Source organism: Chlorocebus sabaeus, chromosome 8 (assembly GCF_047675955.1).
Source record: "Chlorocebus sabaeus isolate Y175 chromosome 8, mChlSab1.0.hap1, whole genome shotgun sequence".
NCBI lineage: Eukaryota > Metazoa > Chordata > Mammalia > Primates > Cercopithecidae > Chlorocebus > Chlorocebus sabaeus.
Window position 1 is genome coordinate 133,639,316 of NC_132911.1, and position 20,001 is coordinate 133,659,316.

General features: G+C 38.0%; 1 protein-coding gene across 32 annotated transcripts in view; it reads right to left on the reverse strand.

Annotated features, from left to right (window-relative positions):
* CYRIB (CYFIP related Rac1 interactor B) overlaps positions 1 to 20,001 on the reverse strand; it is a 172,286-nt gene that overhangs the window by 30,690 nt on the left and 121,595 nt on the right. For 16 of the 32 annotated variants that reach the window (XM_038000132.2, XM_038000126.2, XM_038000127.2 and 13 more), the window contains one exon: positions 5,944 to 6,026. The exons of 5 other annotated variants lie outside the window; for them this stretch is intronic. In XM_038000132.2, coding sequence (XP_037856060.1) covers positions 5,944 to 6,016 — 73 coding nt within the window. In that variant the 5' untranslated portion in view covers positions 6,017 to 6,026. Of the gene's footprint in view, positions 1 to 5,943; positions 6,027 to 6,926; positions 7,010 to 20,001 lie in introns of all 32 variants that reach the window. 11 more of the 32 variants (XM_038000143.2, XM_038000139.2, XM_038000140.2 and 8 more) reach the window with 2 other exon arrangements.

Genomic DNA, 20,001 nt, shown 5'->3' on the forward strand with positions numbered 1-20,001 from the left:
ATAGTCAGACATACACTCTTTTTAAAAAAACACACTTCATAACTTTTATACTTACATCAGATGCAGTAGAGAAAAATATGTTTTACATGCAAAAAACGACAGTCTTACACTTTTTCATATGGAATTGTGAAACTACAGACATAACATCAATAGTAGACACGTATCTAGTTTGAATTCATGAAGTGGGAATTCATGACAAAGGACAACAGTTTAGCTATTATATATCAAAGGTATCTGTGAAGTTTGAAAATGCTAGACTATGTATTTTAGGTGTGGTGACTAGCTGTTAACATAAAAATGTGACACTGAGACTTAACATACAAACGAAACATTATCAAGTAGACTTAAGTAGACCTTGTAAGTGGTTAATAACTAGTAAAGGTTTAATAAGTACCAAGAAATTTCAAAATAGAGGAGAAGATTTAAGTTTCCCTTTAGGGTGAGAAAAACACCCAGCACCACAATGATTGAACATTTTTTAGACTGTCACAGGAAAGTCACATTTATAATTTTGAAAGCTGCTGAAGACTGCTGTAGAAATGAAGACAAACAGAAAATAGCAGACAAGTAAGCACTACTTTACTGAAAGCAAGTCATGCAAAAGGGTGAAATACTAGGAAGGGGGAAAAGCTGTATAAAATAAAGCTTTTTAATTTCTTTATTTTTTTTCAAAAAACGGTACTATATAATGCAACCAAGACTTGTCACTTTGATTTTCCATAGAAAAAATGGCTTTACTATTAAAAAAAAAAAAAAAAGTACCATTTAGTCAGCTTACAAAAGGACATTCAAAATTGCAAAATAATGTATCTACTACTGAGAGTAGTAGACATACTAGTTTTTAAAGCTGTTCAAGGGAAATTAAGGCATGTTTCAATTGTTCTTATTGAAGGTAAATTAAAAATTTTAGTAACTTCACACTAATTTCCTATAGGGTGGAGGGTAGAAAAAGTCACTAAATATAACTGCTAAAATTGAAGTCACTATAATATAAAAAGGAAGGACTAACTATGAAATGAAAAAATAAAAAGTCAACATAAAAATTATAATTGTGATAAGGGGTCTTTCTGCTTTAATTTTACATTAATTCATTTAATAAACCTATGCAATCTATCCCTGTAAGTTACATCAAGACAGAGACTAGAATGTAGAGTATGTACCACTGGTACATATGTAAACTCAGTTCCTAGATTTTCTATAATACATTTTGAATGAATGAGAGGGTACAGAGACATAAATAAGTCTCCAGCATGAATTAAAGGAGACTACTATGCTTTTTGATCCCTGAATAAATATCATCCTATATCATTTTTAAAAAATAAGAAAGATGACACCAGAATAAAGATATTTCAAAGTACAGGGCAAAACCAACTGAAACTATGCAAGAGATAATTGAAAAAATTAGAGTAGGTCCCAATATTTCTAAGTGATAAGGGGGAAACAAGTAACACAAAGGACACAAGGAATAGAGGAAATGCATGACTCAATGGAAAGGCACTATGACAGAATCAGAGAAAATATATTCTATTTCTCCCGTAACAAATGACTACCTCTATTTACTCTATTTTGATCTACCTGGAGGTAAGTAAATCAAGTTTAAAAAATACATACTGAACTTCTATCATTTAAAAAGCACTATGCTAAGATTGGGAAAGGACACAAAAATAAATAAAAGTCACTTTTCTCCCAAGAACTAGAATTTAGTGAGCTAGTAGATACAGAAGTTACTTAGGCTAGAGATTTGTCATTAGAATAAGCTATAAATTAACACTGTTGTTATAAAATAGGAAATTCCAACAACTAGAAGAGTATACAGGCCCCCATTCAGTGTTGTTTTTTTTTTTTTCCAAAGACAGTCTCACTCTGCTACTCAAGGTGGAGTGCAGTGGAGCAATCACAGCTCACTGCAGGGCCACACGTCACTATTCCCAGCTAATTTAAAAAAAATTTTTTTTGTACAGATAGAGTCTTGCCATGTTGCCCAGTCTGGTCTCAAACTCCTGACTCAAGTGATCCTTTTGCTGTGGCCTCCCAAAGTGCTGGAATTACAGCCATGAGCCACTGAACCTAGCTCGATTGAGTGCTTTTTATATGCTGTCAATAGCATAACTGCTGCTAAATTTTATGGAGCAATTTTGGGCTTATGTTTTAACTGAACTATTATTAAATAAAAACAAAATAAAATCTTATCATCTAGGAGTAATCTGTTCTAAGGAAAAAAATCCTTCTATCAAGAGTAAACATTCGACTGAATACAGACTTAACATTTCATGCCTTAAGGTCTCTGTCCATGTTGTTCCTTCTTTCTACTGTCCTTCACCATATTAGTTCAAAACATTCTAATTCACTCTCCAAAAACCAATTCAAACATCACCATCAGAAAGTCTTCCATGATGGGCCAGGTGCGGTGGCCCACACCTGTAATCCTAGCACTTTGGGAGGCCAAGGTGGGTGGATCACCTGAGGTCAGGAGTTTGAGACCAGCCTGGCCAACATGGTGAAACCCCATCTCTACTAAAAATACAAAAAATTAGTTGGGTGTGGTGCTGCATGCCTGTAATCCCAGCTACTCAGGAGGCTGAGGCAGGAGAATCGCTTGAACCCAGAAGGTGGAGGATGCAGTGAGCCAAGATCATGCCATTGCACTCCAGCCTGGGTGACAAGAGTGAGACACTGTCTCAAAAAAAAAAAAAAAAAAAAAAAAAAAAAGGGTCTTCCATGATGATTCTCATTCTACTCACTGCCATTTAAAGTTAGTATCTTCATAAGCTACAGGTTGAAAATAAATAAGTAAAACTATGAGTTTTCTGGCAGGTGGGCATCTGTAATTCCAGTTACTTTTGGGGACTGAGGTGAGAGGGTCACTTGAGCCTGGGAGGTCAAAGCTGCAGTGAGCCGAGATCATGCCACTGCACTCCAGCCTGGGCGACAGAGACTGACCCTGTCTCAAAAACAAAACAAAACAAAATTATGAGCTTTCGTTTCTATCCTCTCCTACTAGATTGAGAGCTCCCAGCACGTATGGGTTGTATCTTAGTTCTATTTTGCATCCCCAGCACCTACTGGCTGGTATACAGGAGGCAAGGCATAAATGTATGTTGAACTGAAGTGAAAAACAGTTATGGCGGTCGTGAGAGGAGTAGTTAAGTTAAGGGAATAATGATTTACTTTAAAGACAATCTTAATTTTGTAAACTACAAGATTCCATTAAATTACATTTCAAATGCACTAGAATATGTCATTTGTATATAACATGATACAAATAGCCAGGTAATCTGCATGAATTATTTCTATAGTTACCCAACTGTAGAGACATATTGGGATAGACTTAACCAATCAGATTAATAGAAATAGTAAAACTAAATTACTCTGGTGACATCAATATTAAAGTGCACCTAGAAATAAACAATGTAGTACTAATTACTCTATCAAAAATAATGTGGCTTTATTTTAAGTTATTGAGAACTAGCAGATCAACAATGTTGGCAGTTTTGAGTCTGGTATAAAGCAGTATACAACAGTTTAAGAGAGCACCCATCTGATGGGCCAAGGTCACTGTAATAGCTTAATGATAAGGTAAGCTTTTACAAATGTGTATTTCCAAAAAGAAGAAAAATATAGAAATGGACTGGAGATTAAATTAAGATAATGCCAATGTTAGAATCAAAAGAAAATGTATCTAAAAATCTAAATAAGAAATAACAATGGGTAAACTCTACTTTGGTATACAGTATGTCGCCACTAAATTTCATTTATAGTATACCAGTAAGTATAAAACCAAAAGATCTACATTGGCTGATACAGGCAACAATATCTGCCTTTACAGTTGACATTTATATGTACTTCTGCATTATTGGTTATTATTGTTGTTTGCAATTTTTACCTTTTCCTGTCACTATTATTAAATTATAGTAATGTATCGGGTGCGGTAGCTTACATCTGTAATCCCAGCACTTTGGAAGGCCAAGGTGGGTGGATCACTTGAGCTCAGGAGTTTGAGACCAGCCTGGGCAACACGGTGAAACTCCATCTCTACCAAAAATATGAAAAATTAGCTGGGCTTGGTGGCATGTGCCTGTAGTCCCAGCTACTCTGGAGGCTGAGGTGGGAGGATCCCTTGAGCCAGGTAGGCAGAGGTTGCAGTGAGCTAAGATTGCACCACTGCACTCCAGCCTGGGTGACAGGGCGAGATTTCGTATCAAAAAAAAAAAGTGTGTGTGCTTGTATGTGTGTATAAAATGATCCAAACACTCCCACAGATTGGAAAGCCAAGACCAAGTAATCTTTTAAATACTACATTTAAATTCATGCTTCTCACTTGACCATAATATAACGCTAGGTTTACAAAAAGATCAAGTGCCAAGTCTTGAACAAGATCTTGACTGTATCAAAGTCAAGATTCTGTAAATGTAAGGAATTTGAGACAAAGAGGAAAAGGGAGACAGAACGGCAGAAAAAGACACAAGACCAAGTTTGAAACAGATGCAAATAAACTAAAATACAGCTCTAATGTAAGTTGCCTCATCTGAAAGAGTATCTTCAAGTCAGCAATCTGCTCAACATCCTCAAGCTGATTAAAAGTCATGCTAAACATGCACTTAACATAGCACTGGTAAATTGTTGAGAAGGGTCAAGAAAACTAATATTCATCTCATATATAATAGTATTTCCCCTAAAAACCCGATTTCCCCTGAAACTCAATTTCATATAGACCTGATATTGATATTACTACTCTTTACTAGCCTGTACACAGTACCCAAACTGTAACAGATTCTTTATAGAAATGGAATAAAAGTAGAAAATAACCAGAGACCACAAATTATTCTACAAAATGGAGACAGCTATAAATTGATGTGTTCATATGAACTGCCATGGTTTAAAATGGTTCACAAAATAGAATGAATTACCACATTAAATCATAAAAACTAAACTGAAGTTGGAGGAAAAGGCAGTGACTTTCTGGGGGTTTATTTTAAATGATTTATTTGTTTTGTTTTTAAAATCAGAAAACGTCTTAAATTTTAAGTATATAAAAATACGTTCAAACACTTTAACCTCAAATAAAAATATAAGGGATCACATGATTTAAAACCTAAGGAATACCTCTTCACCCTTTCCTAACAATTTTCTATTGATCAGTTAAAATAGCATCATTCACACTAAAACACCAATTTAATAATTCTTCTCAATTTGACAACCAGACAAGCTAAAGCGGTATCAACAGCCAAAAAAAGCAAAAGCTTTGCAACATGCACCGAGGTCAATGACACTTACCTGCCACTCTTAGACCATATTACAATAGGTCATGCAACATAAAACAAACAGAAGGCAAATTACTTAAAGGTCTGTGAACCCATTATTTTTCCTTTTATTTAGAGTCAGAAAAAATAAATTCCTGAAATAAATACATTCCATTTTTTTAACTTTTCAAATTATCTGCAAAGATTAAATAATTTAGGTTCACACTTACCTTTTAATATTATGCCCAAATTACTGAGCTCTGAATGGCCTTCATGAACAGATTGATATTTCAAATACTCAAATATGTACCCTAGAATAACTGAAACCTGGTCGATTTTTCTTGACTGCAATATAAGTTTTCCCCAAATATTGCTTCTATTAATAAATCTTGAGGTAGTACTTCTCCTTTCTAATATTTTTCATAAAAATGTTTTCATTAGAGAATAGATCTCAAATTACAAAAGAATCTCCAACTAAGAGATATAAAATCTCTTACAAAAACTCAAAGACATTTTATCATCACAATTTAATCTATAAAACAGGACTTCCAGTTCTAGAAGGCACCAGAAATTTACTCAAACAATTCATAGCTCAGTCATGCAAAGCAGTTAAAAAGATGGCAAAGTGGAAACATTCATTTAGTGCAAGACAAACGCAGTCTACTGCAGGCAAAGAGAAATAGGTATAAAATCATCTTCTCACTTTCAAAATCAAGGAAAAAATTTGGCCCCTGCTCAAGGTCTGTGCATGTCAAAACTTTAAGAAGATTCCCCATGTTAAGGTACCTGTCAAGACAAGAATGAGAAAAGAGAAAATATCCCTTTATAAAAAAGAACATCTGAAGTTTACTTAAAGAAAAATAGTAACAGGGAAAATGTTCATTAGGCCATGAATTCATTCTTCAGGTTACCCAGACTGTGCTCTGGCAGACAGCAAATCGGGTTCTCAAGGTGTTGATATGTAGGACCTAGAGGTGAAATGTGGTTTTCCTGTACACAATGGCACAACTGATGCTCTAATTCTTCTCAAAATTCTCCCAAGACAAGTTTCATTAATGGCCTTATAATGAAAAATTCTTTAAGTATTCCAATAGTGCTAATATTCTGAAAAAGAAATTTCTGATGAAGAATTATTTACATGTAGTATTGTTAGTATAGCACTGAAACAACAATTTATTTCAAAGCCAAATATTAATACATTTGGCCACGGCTCACCTTTGCATCTCAAAACAGTATAAAACTTTCTTCCTGCATGCAATTAAATAAAGCATATATTTCTAACCAAATTTGGATTGTTAATAATCTGTGGAGGTTACGGAGAGTACTGATTCAAGATATGCAGCACAATTCTGATTTTTAAAATAAAATTATTATAGGATTATAAGCGAACATTGTTTGACATAGTCACTAAAGCATACTATTAGAATGTTCATCATAAGGCTACTTGCTTCATGGACTAATGAAAGGACAGCACTGGCTACAGACTCAACATGATTTTAGCAAATGAAAAACTAAATTATACATATGATGGTGATGTTTGCCTACGATTAAGAAAAAATCATGCAACCTTTGTTTGATTCCCATGTTTAATTAACAAATATTCTGGCTGGCCTTCACTGTGGTGAGTATAATTCATCTTTCACCTTTACCATTATGCACCAGCTGTGAAGGGCTAAAGAGACTTACTTTCAAAGTCCAAGAAAAAATGTGCTGCATTGTGGTCTATGTCCCTGGTTAGCACCTTAATGAGATTACCCATGCCAGCAAACCTAAAAATAAAAATGGCAACATCATTTAGTTCCAGTAAAAAATTTTAAGCAGAGGCCTGGGATTTGGCAAAGGCTGGCTTGCTCATAATTATCAACAGGTGCAGGTTTATATGCTTTTGGCACTGAGAATTTGGAACAACAAAAGCACATTTGGCTCTGAGTTTATAGCTCCTGTCCCTCTTTTCCACATATCAAAAAAATTACATAAAGCAAGATGGGAAAAAAGATTAGATTTTGACATGTTACTCCTTTAAAATTTTTGAGGCATATATTTCTCAATTTAAATTAACAGCAAAACTAGATTCTCAAATAAGTAAATACAGAAACCATTTTTTTAAACAATAGGGATATTTTCCTTCTTGCAGAGTCAAATCCTATTGGGAATACAAAGAAGAAAGTATTCAAACCACATTTAACCATTAAAGCCTAAAGAAAGTTATCAATTAATGACCCATCTAAAAAAACTTTACCACACATAAAATATTTTTAATATCTTCTATCTTCTAAGATTAATCAAACTTTTATTATTTAACTCTTAGACTGAATAATCAACTATATACAACTATACCATGTATGGAACTTAAAAGTTAACACAGCAAACAAGCACAACAGGGAGCCAGCAATTATCACAACTTAGTAGGTTTGCAGAGGGAAAAAAGTGAAAATACGGCATTGGCATAAATGTTGCCCAAGATCTCCATAATACAGTGAGGATGAAAGTGGGAAATGGGGTCAGAAACACCCAGGTAACCAGGTTCAAACCTCGAAGGTAGAGTAACAAAAGGGGAGGCAAACTATAGTATCACGGCTACCCACATCCTCCTCCCTCCAACTGCTGTACTTTTCCTCCAATTGCTATGTGTTTTTCTCCAAAGATCCCGTTGCTGGCAAATGTAAATAAAGCAAAACATAAAACAATATTTTTATTGAGAAAAAAAGACAACTTGCCACTCACTCTCATTGTAAGAAGCTTGAAAAAAGTTACACTTCCTGTCACCTGTGGCATCCCCTTCTTCCACCTACTCTCCAACATCAGCATATGTTTCTAACTGTAAGCTTCCCATGAGGAAATAAATATGAGTGTGTAACAGTTACTTGCTTTAGTGGTCAAAGTCCGATGTACGGAAACAAAAATTTCTTATAAAATGTTAAAAGCAATCTAATTTATTCACATATGGTAAGTACTGAATGGTTCTTCCCTTTCGAAACAATATTCCCCCAATGGGGGAGGTGGAGATCTATCTTCTTTTTATATTAATATTTCTATTACACAGAATTTCAAGGGCCTGATTTTGTACAATACTTTACACAAATGGATTAGGTGACATTAAGCTAAGAGGGAAATATTTAGTATTTCATCTTAATTACCTTATACATTGTAACACATTTAATAATACCAAGCTTTTATATTAAAGGAAAAGATAAACATTTTTCCTAAATCATCACACCCAAATAATAACCTCAAATTGGTTACTAAAGTTATTCAATAGATGTTGGAAGAAACCATTTGGAAGTAGCATACTTCACAGCTTTAATTTTTAAAAGCTTTCCAACATATATGGAATGACTGTTTCCAAACATATATAAATTTTCTCACTAACGAGAACTGAGACCAAATACAAAAAAAATTACCTAGTGGTATCAATACTGCAACTACAGATGAATGAGAAAGGACTATAATTACTTTTAGTAGGAAAAAGGCAGCACACCATTTGGTTTTGGGAGTTTAATCTATGGAATCAAACCAGAAATTGGACTCTAGCTTAGTAGCTGTTTGACCTTAAGGATGGTAGTTAACCCTTCTGGGGACTCATTTCTTGATTGGTAAAATGCAGGTAATTTTAGTAACTATCTTAAATTCCTATTATGAGTGTTAAATGAGATTAAGCACTGACTCAGCTTAGTGTCTGGCATACAGAAAACATTTAATAAATATTGGCTGTTGCTGTAATTGAAACCTAAATATCACAAAATAACCTTTTAAAAGTAATAATGGCTCTATTTCTTTTAATATAAACCTGAGTCCTTATCAATACATTCCAATGTCATAAATTAGAACAATGCCCATATTTGTCAAGAATATTGCTGAAATGTTGTCCTAAAATTAGTTCTATTAACAGGAAACCATCATCAGGTATGCATGGAGAAGAGGGAGATTAGGCTTCCTTACCTTTTTACCTGTATGCACACAGTCCAACCTTGGGAAAAATTTTGGAACTAGCCAGGTATGTCTGCTCCATTTTCCTACAGCTCCTTCTGTAAACTTCTTCCTCTGTATATGGTTCTTCTTTCCAGGCACTCAAGGCTAATGTGATCCTCCCCTCCTCATACTTGGGAGTATGACCACTACATCAGACTTCGTCCTGACCTACTTACTCTCATAAGGATTGAGAATTTCTTGCCTATTTATCCCATACACAGACACTTAGTTTGAAAATGGCTCAGTTGGTTGGGCACGGTGGCTCATGCTTGTAATCTCAGCACTTCGGGAGACCAAGGTGGGCAGATCACGAGGTCAGGAGTTTGAGACCAGCCTGGCCAACACAGTGAAACCCCGTCTCTACTAAAGGAGGTGGCGGATGCATGGAGCCAAGATCACATCACTGCACACTCTAGCCTAGGCAACAGAGCTAGATTCCCTCTCAAAAAAATAAATAAATAAATAAATAAAAGGAAATGGCTCAGTTTATCTAACACAGTGTTTCTCAGTCTCAGCACTATTAACATTTTGGGCTGAGGAGTTCTTCTGTTATTGAAGTCTGTCTCACATTGCAGGAAATACAGCAGCATCTTGGGTTTCAATCCACTAGATACCAGTAGCTACCCCCCATACAAGCTGTGACAATTAAAAATGTCTCTAGACACTGCCAAATGTCTCCTAGGGGCAACATCACCCGACTGAGGATCACTACAACAACTGTTGTCCAGTGCAAAACTTCGCTCTACCACATAGCACACAGGACAGATGCTACATAGGCAGCACATATCACAATGTCACTTTGAACAAAAACTCATGCAATTTTCAAAGCTCTAAAAACAGTCCCATTATAACATTATCGGTTCTCCTATCCTTTATAAGAATAAACAAAAAATTAAAACCATAACCCTATCTTGCTATATTTTAACCTGGCCAAAAATCAAACAAACAAACAAACAAACAAACAAACAAACAAACCCTCCTGTCCTCTCACTGTGACTGTTTTCAACTAATATGACAGTGGTTAATCATCAGCTTAGGTGGGACCAGACTGCCTGGGTCTGAAACCCAGCTCTGCCACTTCCAAGCTTTGTGACTTTAGTCAAGTGTTTTTTAACTTCTCCATTCCTCAGTTTTCTCATGTGTAAAAGGTGCATATTAATAATATTCACCTCAGAGGGTTCCTAAAATCATTAAATGGGTTAAAATAAGCACCACATTTAGCTCCATACCTGGCAGTTTATTTACTATTACTCTTGCAGCTGTCAGAGAAACCTAACGACAGGCTCTGTTCCCAGCAGCAGAACTTATGGAATGTGAGGCGTGGGCGGATGTGGCAGTCATACTTCCTGCCACAGAGGATGGCAGTCTGTCACAAGAGAATGAACCAATATTACAGTGCAAAGTCTCAGAAAGTGTCCTGGAGTCATTAATTTCCATTCATTCCTGAGTTCCAGCTGTCACTTCTTTCAGTCTAGTTGCTTGATTTTCCTCTGGTTTTAAGATACCCTAGTTTTTTTAAACCAATATCCCTTTTAGCTGTTGAGCTGGATTTCTGCCATCTAAAGGAGACTAGTAAGATTTCTAAGTTTTGGATGAATAAATACATTTGATATGAAAGATACCAAAGGATTTAAGACTTTTTTTTGAGACAGGGTTTCACTCTTGTTGCCCAGACTGGAGTGCAATGGTACGTTCTTGGCTCACTGCAACCTCCGCCTCCCAGGTTCAAGTGATTCTCCTGCCTCAGCCTCTCGAGTAACCGGGATTACAGGCATGCACCACCACACCCGGCTAATTTTGTATTTTTAGTAGAGACAGGGTTTCTCCGTGTTTGTCAGGTTGGTCTTGAACTCCCAGCCTCAGGTGATCCACCCGCCTCGGCCTCCCAAAGTGCTGGGATTACAGGTGTGAGCCACCATGCCCAGCCGGATTTAAGATTTTAAAGCAGACTATATAAAAACTAACCCAAAACACTATTAATATATTTTAGAGGTAACAAACATTATCACTTAGAATAATAAACTAAGTCTTACTATCTGAATTTAGAAGGGAAAAGCTAAAGAATCCTCTTTCAAATTATTTTCTATTGTAATCTTTAGATTTAAACTAAATATTGTATTTACTAAATAAGCTAAAAATAAATTTAACACAAATTTAATACATAGAAACTAGACATGGTTTACCTCAAGAGTTGTCCTATTTCTGGTGGAATTTTTTTTACTATGAGCCCTTACATTAGACATTTGTTTCCACATTGACAACTTATCTGGAAAGGAACACGCCCTTCCTGGCCGGTAGTCTGTGGAATGTATTTTTAAGCTAACAAAAGGCACTTAAATACATTAGACCATTTTCCCATAAAACATTTGAAAAGAAGTTTCCTTACAGAATAGTAGCCAATAGAAACAACTATACCCTACCATTACTATAATACTTCCTCTATCTTTCCGGAAACTTCCTAAGAGATGTTATTACTTCACTTACTTTTTCCTCCTCAAGGTACGTTTTAATTTTGTCTCCTCTTCCTAGAATGCTAGTCCCAAAGATTTTTCCATGACTGGCTTCTTTCCATCCTTCAGGGCTCATCTCAAAAGGTTTCTCTTTGAAGAGGCTTTTCTCTGCCAACCTCTTCAAAGGAGTTGCACCAGCTGCAGCTTCCACCAGTGATAATCTTCTACCTACTGCTTCACCCAATTTATTTCTTAAGCATATTTATCACAATCTGATTTTGTCTTAATTGTTTAGTGTCAGTTTTCCTCACATCCAGCTTATAAACGTATTAAAGATTTGTGAGTGGCCAGTGAGAAGGAGGGGGAGGAAAGAAAAGTAACAAACACACTGACCAGCTTCACTTTAAATCAGGGTTTCTTAAACTCAGCAATACTAACATTTTAACTGTACTATTCTTTGAGGGACTGTCTAGTGCCTTGTAGGTTTGTTTAGCAATATTCTGGGCCTCTGCCCACTAGATACCTCTTATCACCCCTGCTCTCAGCTGTGACAACCAATAACGCCTCCAGACATTGTCAAATGTCCCCTGGGAGGCAAAACTGCCTGTTGCTGAAAGCTGCTGCTTTTAACATATTACCACCAACCTGAAGTGCACCCTCAGTTTACTACCTCACTCAATCTCCTCTCCCACTTTCCCAGGTGATTATTCCACACATTTAAAAAATTCTTACCTTCCTCATGATCTCTTCAAAAAAAAAAAAAAGAAGAAGAAGAAGAAGAAAACCACAAAACCCCAACAACCCATCCTCCATTCTCACTTGCAGGAAATGACCTCACTGTATTTTTCACACACAAAACACAGAAGCATCTATCTTTTCTACCACCCTCTCTTTAGTAACCACACACCCACCCTCTGTACCTGTTTCCTGAAGGACAACCTTTCCTCTGGGGCACTACTCCCACTTGCCTTTGTCTCCTCAAGGACTTCATGTTCCCTCTACTACAACATCATCTTTCTTGTCCTCTTTATAGAAAGACTTGTCAAATGAACTGTTGATAGCTGTTTCTTTCCACTTTTCAAACTTCTATTCTTTCAACTCATTCCAGTTTGGCTTTTATGCCCACTACAATAAAGCTGTCCCTGTCAAGGTCACCAAAACTTGCATTTGGCTAAATGTAAAGGACAATTCTCACACTTCAACTTACTGAACTAGCAGCTCTTGACCCAGTTAATCACCCACGCCTTCCTGAAAACACTTTATTCAAAATTTGACATTCTGAACAATATATTGTCTTGAGTTTCCTTCCTACTTCAGTTTTTCTTTTCAGTACCCTTCTGTTTGGCATACATACATTTATTTCTTCCATCTTAAACAGAAATGTACCTTGATTCTATTTCCCTCACCAGCTCCCACCCTATTCCCTTGCTTCTCTTTGCAGCAAAATTCCTCAAAAGGAATAGTCTAACACTCAGCTTCTTTTATTTCTCTCCTTTCATTCTCTGTTAAACCCCTTGCAATGTGGCTTTTATCCCCATCCCACACCACCAAAACTGCATCAGGTTTTGGTGGGATGGGAAGGCCATCAGGTAACTTCCATCTTGCTAATTCCAATGTCAATACTCCGCCCTCACACCTTACCTTGCCTGTCAGGAGCATCTGCCCTGACACTCCCCTCATCCTCCTCAACACACTTTTATCACTAGCTTAAAGGGCAGCTCGTCTCACCTCCCCAACTGCCACACCTCCCTACTTCTTGCCACCCTCACTTCTTGCCAGGGTTGGTCGTCTCCCTGTTTCCACCCCAGCCTCCTCCTATAATCTCTTCCACATATAAGAGGCAAAGCACTCTTTTAAACATAGAAATCATCCTTTCTCTACTCAAAGCCATGCAATGACTCACTAACACACTCAGAATAAAATCCAAATCCCTTACCAGGTTGATATGATTCAAATTTGTGTCTCCACCTAAATTCAGTGACAAATCAAAGACAATGGGGAAAAATGCCTCGAAGGCATCTCAGAGACCTTTGTGGCAGCCCCTCCCATCACAGACTCAGAGGTCTAGGCGGGTAGAATGGTTTCACAGGCCAGGCCCAGGGCCTGGCTGCCCTGGGGACACTGCTCCCTACATCCCAGCCACTCCAGTTCCAGCCATGGCTAAAAGGGCCCTAGATTATGTCTCAAGCTGCTGTTCAGGCAGGTACAAGCCATAAGCCTTGGCAGCTTCCATGGGTGTCAGGCCTGCAGTTGTGCAGACAGCAAGAAGTGTTGAGGCTTGGGAGTCTCCGCCTAGATTTCACAGGATGTATGGACATGCCTGGATGTTCAGGCAGAAGTACACTGCAGGGGCAGAGTCCTCATGGAGAACCTCTCCTAAGGCAGTGCACTGGGGAAATGTAGGGTTGGAGTCCTCACCAAAGCACTGCCTACCATAGTTGCGAGAAGGGGGCCACCCGTGCTCCAGACCCCAGAATGGTAGATCCAACAACAGCTCGAACCATGCACCTGGAAAAGCCACAGACACTCAACGCCAGCCCTTGAGAGCAGCCATGGGAGGTGAGCCCTGCAGAGCAAGAGGGGCAGAGCTGTACAAGGCCTTAGGAACCCGCCCCTTACATCAGTGTGGCCTGGATGTGACACATGGAATCAAAGGAGATTATTCTGGAGCTTTAAGATTGAACAACTGCCCTGCCAGGTTTCAGATATGCATGAGGCTTAAAGCCCCTTTGTTTTGGCCTATTCCTCCCTTTTGGAAGGGGAGTATTTAAACAATGCCTGTACCCTCATTGTATCTTGGAAGTAACTAACTTCATTTTGATTTTAAAGACTCATAGGTGGAAGGGCCTTGTCTCACCTCAGGTGAGACTCTGGACTGTGGACTTCTGAGTTAATGCTGAAATGAGTTAAGAGTTGGGGGACTACTGAGAAGGGCTGATTATATTTTGTAATGTGAGAAGGTCATGAGATTTGGGAGGAACCAGGAACAGAATGATATGGTTTGAATTTGCGTCCCTGCCCAAATCTCATGTCGAGTTATAATCTCTAGTGCTGGAGAAGGAGCCTGCTGGGAGGAGAATGGATCATGGGAGTGGACTTCCTCCCCTTGCTGCTGTTGTGATAGTGAGTTCTAATGAGGTCTGGTTCTTTTAAAGGGTGGGGCACCTCCCCATCGCTCTTCCTCCTGCTCTGGCCATGTAAGACATGCTGCCTTCCTCTTTGCCTTCTGCCATTCAAAGTTTCCTGAGACCTCCCCAGCCATGCTTTCTATACAGCTTGCAGAACCATGAGCCAATCAAACCTCTTTTCTTTAGAAATTACCCAGTCTCAGGTAGTTCTTTATAGCAATGTGAGAACAAACTAATACAGGGGTCCTACAAAATCTTACATAATCTGCCCCTGACACACTCTGGCCTCACCTCCCTTCACTCTCCACTGCACACATGCACATCTAACCACAAAAGCCTGTTTGCAGTTTCTGCTGCTCAGTAAGGCCTCACCTCTTCAGAGAGAATCCTTGAGCTACCTATCCTTCTATAAATGCCCCTTCCATCCTCCTCTCTATCCCGTTCCCAAATTGATGGTTTGTACCATCTAACACACACTCCTATTACTCTTATCTATTTACTCTGTCTTCCTCTGACTAGGCAGGGGTTTTGTTTTGTACACTCTCTATCCTGAGCACTTAGAACAATGCCTGGGATGTAGCTGGTATTCATAAGTATTAGCTGAAAAAATACATGATTAAAAATAGAGAAGCCGCACACAGTGGCTCACGCCTGTAATCCCAGCACTTTGGGAGGCCGAGGTAGGCAGATCACCTGAGGTCAGGAGTTTGAGACCAGCCTGGCCAACATGGTGAAACCCCATCTCTACTAAAAATACAAAAATTAGCTGGACAGGATGGCAGCCACCTGTAATCCCAGCTACTTGGGAGGCTGAGGCAGGAGAACTGCTTCAACTGGGAGGCAGAGGTTGCAATGAGCCAAGATCACACCACTGCATTCCATAGGCAACAGAGCAAGACTCCGTCTCAAAATAAAAATAAAAACAAAATCCTAGGACCCTTAAGAATTATACTACATCCACTCTGCCTGCGGTCTCTAAATGGAACAACAAAGCCTAGATGACAGCACATCTGTTTACAGCATAGTGTACACAATATTCTAAGCCCACTATTGAGACCTACTCCTTAGAAAAAAAATGCTCATTTCAACGAACACTGACAATGCACCCACTCACCCAAGAACTCTAATGGAGATGTATAAGGAGATTAATGTTGTTTTCATGCTGCTAACACAATATGCACTCTGCAGCTGATGGATCACAGAGTAATTCTGACTCTTAAGTCTTATTATTTAAGAAACACATTTCTTAAAGCTAAACCTGTCACAGATACGGATTCTTCTGATGGATCTGAGGAAGGAAACTGAAAGTCTTCTGGAAAGGATTCACCATTCTAGATACCATTAAGAACCTTTGTGATTCATGGGAAGGGGTCAAATATCAACAGGAGTTTGAAAGAAGTTGATTCTAACTCTCACGGATGACTGTGAGGGGGATTCAAGACTTCAGTGGAGAAAGGAATGGTACATGTGGTGGAAATACCAAGAAACTAGCGTAGAAGTTCATCTTAGAAGGGCCTTTAAGATGTGACTGAATTGCTGCAATCTTATGATAAAAATTTGAGTGGATGAGGAGTTGCTTCTTGTGGGTAAGCAAAGAAAATGGTTTCTTTCCTTTTTTTTTTTTTTGAGACAGAGTTTCACTTTGTCACCCAGGCTGGAGTGCAGCGGCACGATCTTGGCTCACTGCAACCTCAGCTCCCGGGTTCAAGCAATTCTCGTGCCTAAACGTACTGAGTAGCTGAGACTACAGGTGCAAGCCACCACAGCTAGCTGATTTTTTGTATTTTTGTAGAGATGGGGTTTCACCATGTTGCCCAGGCTGGTCTCAAACTCCTGAGCTCAGGCAATCCACCCACCTCGGCCTCCCAAAGTGCTAGGATTACAGGTGCGAGCCATTACGCCCAGCCAAAAATGGTTTCTTGAGATGAAATCTACTCTGAAGGTGTTGTTTAGACTGTTAAAATGAGTATTACATCAACACAGCTGATAAGCACTGGCAAGGTCTGAAAGTACTGCCTCCAATTTTGAAAGTTGTATTGTGGTTGAAATGTTACCCAACAGTATCACACGCTACAGAGAAATCTTTCCTGGAAGAGTCAACTGATGTGGCAAACCTCATTGTTGTCTTATTTTAAGAAATTGCACAGCCACCCAACCTTCAGCAACTACTACCTTGATCAGTCTGCAGCCATTAACATCCAGGCAAGACCCTCCACCAGCAAAAAGGTTAAGACTCACTGAATGACGGCTCAGATAATTGTCAGCATTTTTATCAATAAAGTATTTATAAATTAAGGTATGTACGCTGTTTTTTAGATATAAATCATATCAATAATCCCAGTAACCCTTCTGAAAATATTCAAGGCACCACCCTCATCAAATATTGCCCAAAGTCTGCTTACTGAACTGATTCTAAGAAACTGTACCATCACTTGAAAGCAGGCCAGGCGCGGTGGCTCACGCCTGTAATCCCAGTACTTTGGGAGGCCGAGGTGATGAGATTACTTCAGGTCAGGAGTTTGAGACGAGCCTGGCCAGTATGGCAAAACTCCATCTCTACTAAAAATACAAAAAGCATCCAGGCGTGGTGGCACATACCTGTAGTCCCAGCTACTAGGGAGGCTGTGGCATGAGAATCTTTTGAATGCAGGAGGCAGAGGCTGCAGTGAGTCAAGATTGCACCACTGCACCCTACACTCTGCAACAGAGTGAGACTGTCCCAAAAAAGATAAAATAAAAAAAGAAAAAAATGAAGAGGAGAGGAGAAGAAGAAGAGAGGAGAAAAGAGGAGAAGGGAGGAGAGGAGACAGGAAGCAAGCAAATATCACCAAAAGGAATGAAAAGGTGGGAAGAAGAAAAACAAAAGGGACCTTTGAAGTCCCGTCATAGTTTCTTCCAGTGGTAAGATAGCTAGGGCTCCAAGCTCTAGCTTCCTGTGGAACTCCCAGCAGCAGTGCATTATGTGGCCCCCTTCAAAGGTCTGAGACTCCAGGCCTATGGGGTTCTTCCTTCAAGCTCCTAAATTCTCCCAAATCCCTCTCTTCTCTTTTGTTCCCTGAGCCCTAAAAGTAATTGCTGTTTTCTTGTGGTTTCTATTAATATCTAAGTTACCTCAGCAGTCTCTTTTGGCTCAGGTTTCCAACACTTGTGAACTAAATACATATATTAAAATTCCTCATTTTAAAATGATTTCTGCTTTCCTGGTTGGAATTTGATATCAGGGAAGTTCTACAGAACAGCTTAATCCTTAACCTTACTAACACTATCTAACTCACTGCTATCAAGTACTAGTTTAGCTATTAATAAAGTGATCCTTTGATTCTCCTTCTTTTGTGAAATGTAAAGGAAGAGACAGAGAGATCAGTACAACAGGATTCAGGTATTCCTGGGTGCCAGTATTAATATCAACATAGTAGTACTAAAATCTCCCCATGAAGCCCTAGCAAATGTTAAGATCCATATATTTTAATTTTGGCTACCAAATTACATGCAGTTAAGTCACTTGACTTAAAGAAATGTGATATAACAAAGGAATAAAAATTGGGAGGCTTGATTTCTACTCCTATCATAAAATGTGTGACTTTATGCAAGTCAGTTTACTTGTTAGACTAAATCTCTTACTGAGCTTCTGGCTATTATTCTATATCCATTCCACTGCATCTTGCCTAATGCTGACATCTAGTGGATGGATACACTTAGACTTCATATTATAGAATGAAAAATCCTATTTCACCTATTTCTGTTGGGCCATGTGCAATGGATATAATAAATTAGGAGACTAATACTGTTCCTTACATGGAAGTGAAACACAATAAAATAGTTATTAGATCAGATTGTCATGGTATCTTTGAGTCTGATTCAAAGATTACTGCCATTCTTCCATGATTCCAGGCATTAAAAGTTAAAAAACCTTCTGTATAACAGGAGATAGGAAAAAGAAGAGTTTAATCACCAATGCAAATTACTGTCAGAGCCACATATTTAGACCATGAAAGCACAGAAACACATCCTGTTACAATGGCTTGCATCAAGCACAGACAAAAAGTATGTAGAAGGGCTACTACAAAGGCTCAAGGCAAGTAATACAGAAGTTTCTGGAATGGAATATGATGGAAATATGCAAAACAACAACTCAAAATGACCTATTTTGTAAAGACTTACTATGATAGTTTCTCTTGAAAATACGTTATCATTAGACAAATACAGTATTCTGAATTCATTTTGCATACATTATTTTAAAATCTATGAACGTAAAATAAATTTTATTTCATGTCATCTCAAAAGAAAAGCCTAGTCACACAAGTCCACTGTCACATTTAATTACCAAAATTGTTATACTTTTTTTGTGTATGTGGAGTAGCGTTCTGCTTTTAACTATGGCTTTCTTTATACATCATTCTGTAAAATAAATATACGTCAATAGTTTCAATGACTAGAAATGGAAATATTTCAGAAAAGTTTCATTATATATTTCAAAATTATACTAGGCTGATGTAAAATGCAAGAGCAATGGGCACAATCGGGTGGAAGAGTAAACTACTATGACAAGTTTGGGAAATCAGTCTGATATTCCTTCTGAAGTTCATGTGCAATATTCACACAATGAACTGTAATACTGTGCAAACAAATTAACTGCAGCTACATGCAATAAAAATGAATAAGTGAATTATAATGCTATCGGAAAACTGTACACAATATAATACAATTAAATCAAACACCATATTAAAGATACTAGTTATTTATAGGGGGAGACGATCATAGGATTGGGCAACTTTAAAGACCTGAGAATTATTCTAGTTCCTCAATTAGTGGTGGATTCGTGGGAGTCTTATTTTTAGGCTTCACAATTTACAAATGAAGTATGCACACTCTTGTATGAATCAGTAATTTTAAATGTTCAAAAATGTAAAGCCATTGATGTTGAGAGAACATGTATGTCTTACTGAAAGATGCCCAAGAAAAAAGCTCAGAATGGATTCAGGTGCCTACCTCTTTCTAACACACATGCTACAATACATGGATGATCAGTTTTTTTAAATGTTTCATTATAAAGCCTCAGATACTTCCATATATTTAGCTTTTACAGTATCAGTGGTAGTAGTTGTTTTAAATCAAACAACGTTTACTTAGCACCTGTCTGCCAATGGCTATGATGAATATTGAATATCTGGTGCTGAGGAATTCACAGATAAGTGGAAGAGACCAGACAAGCAA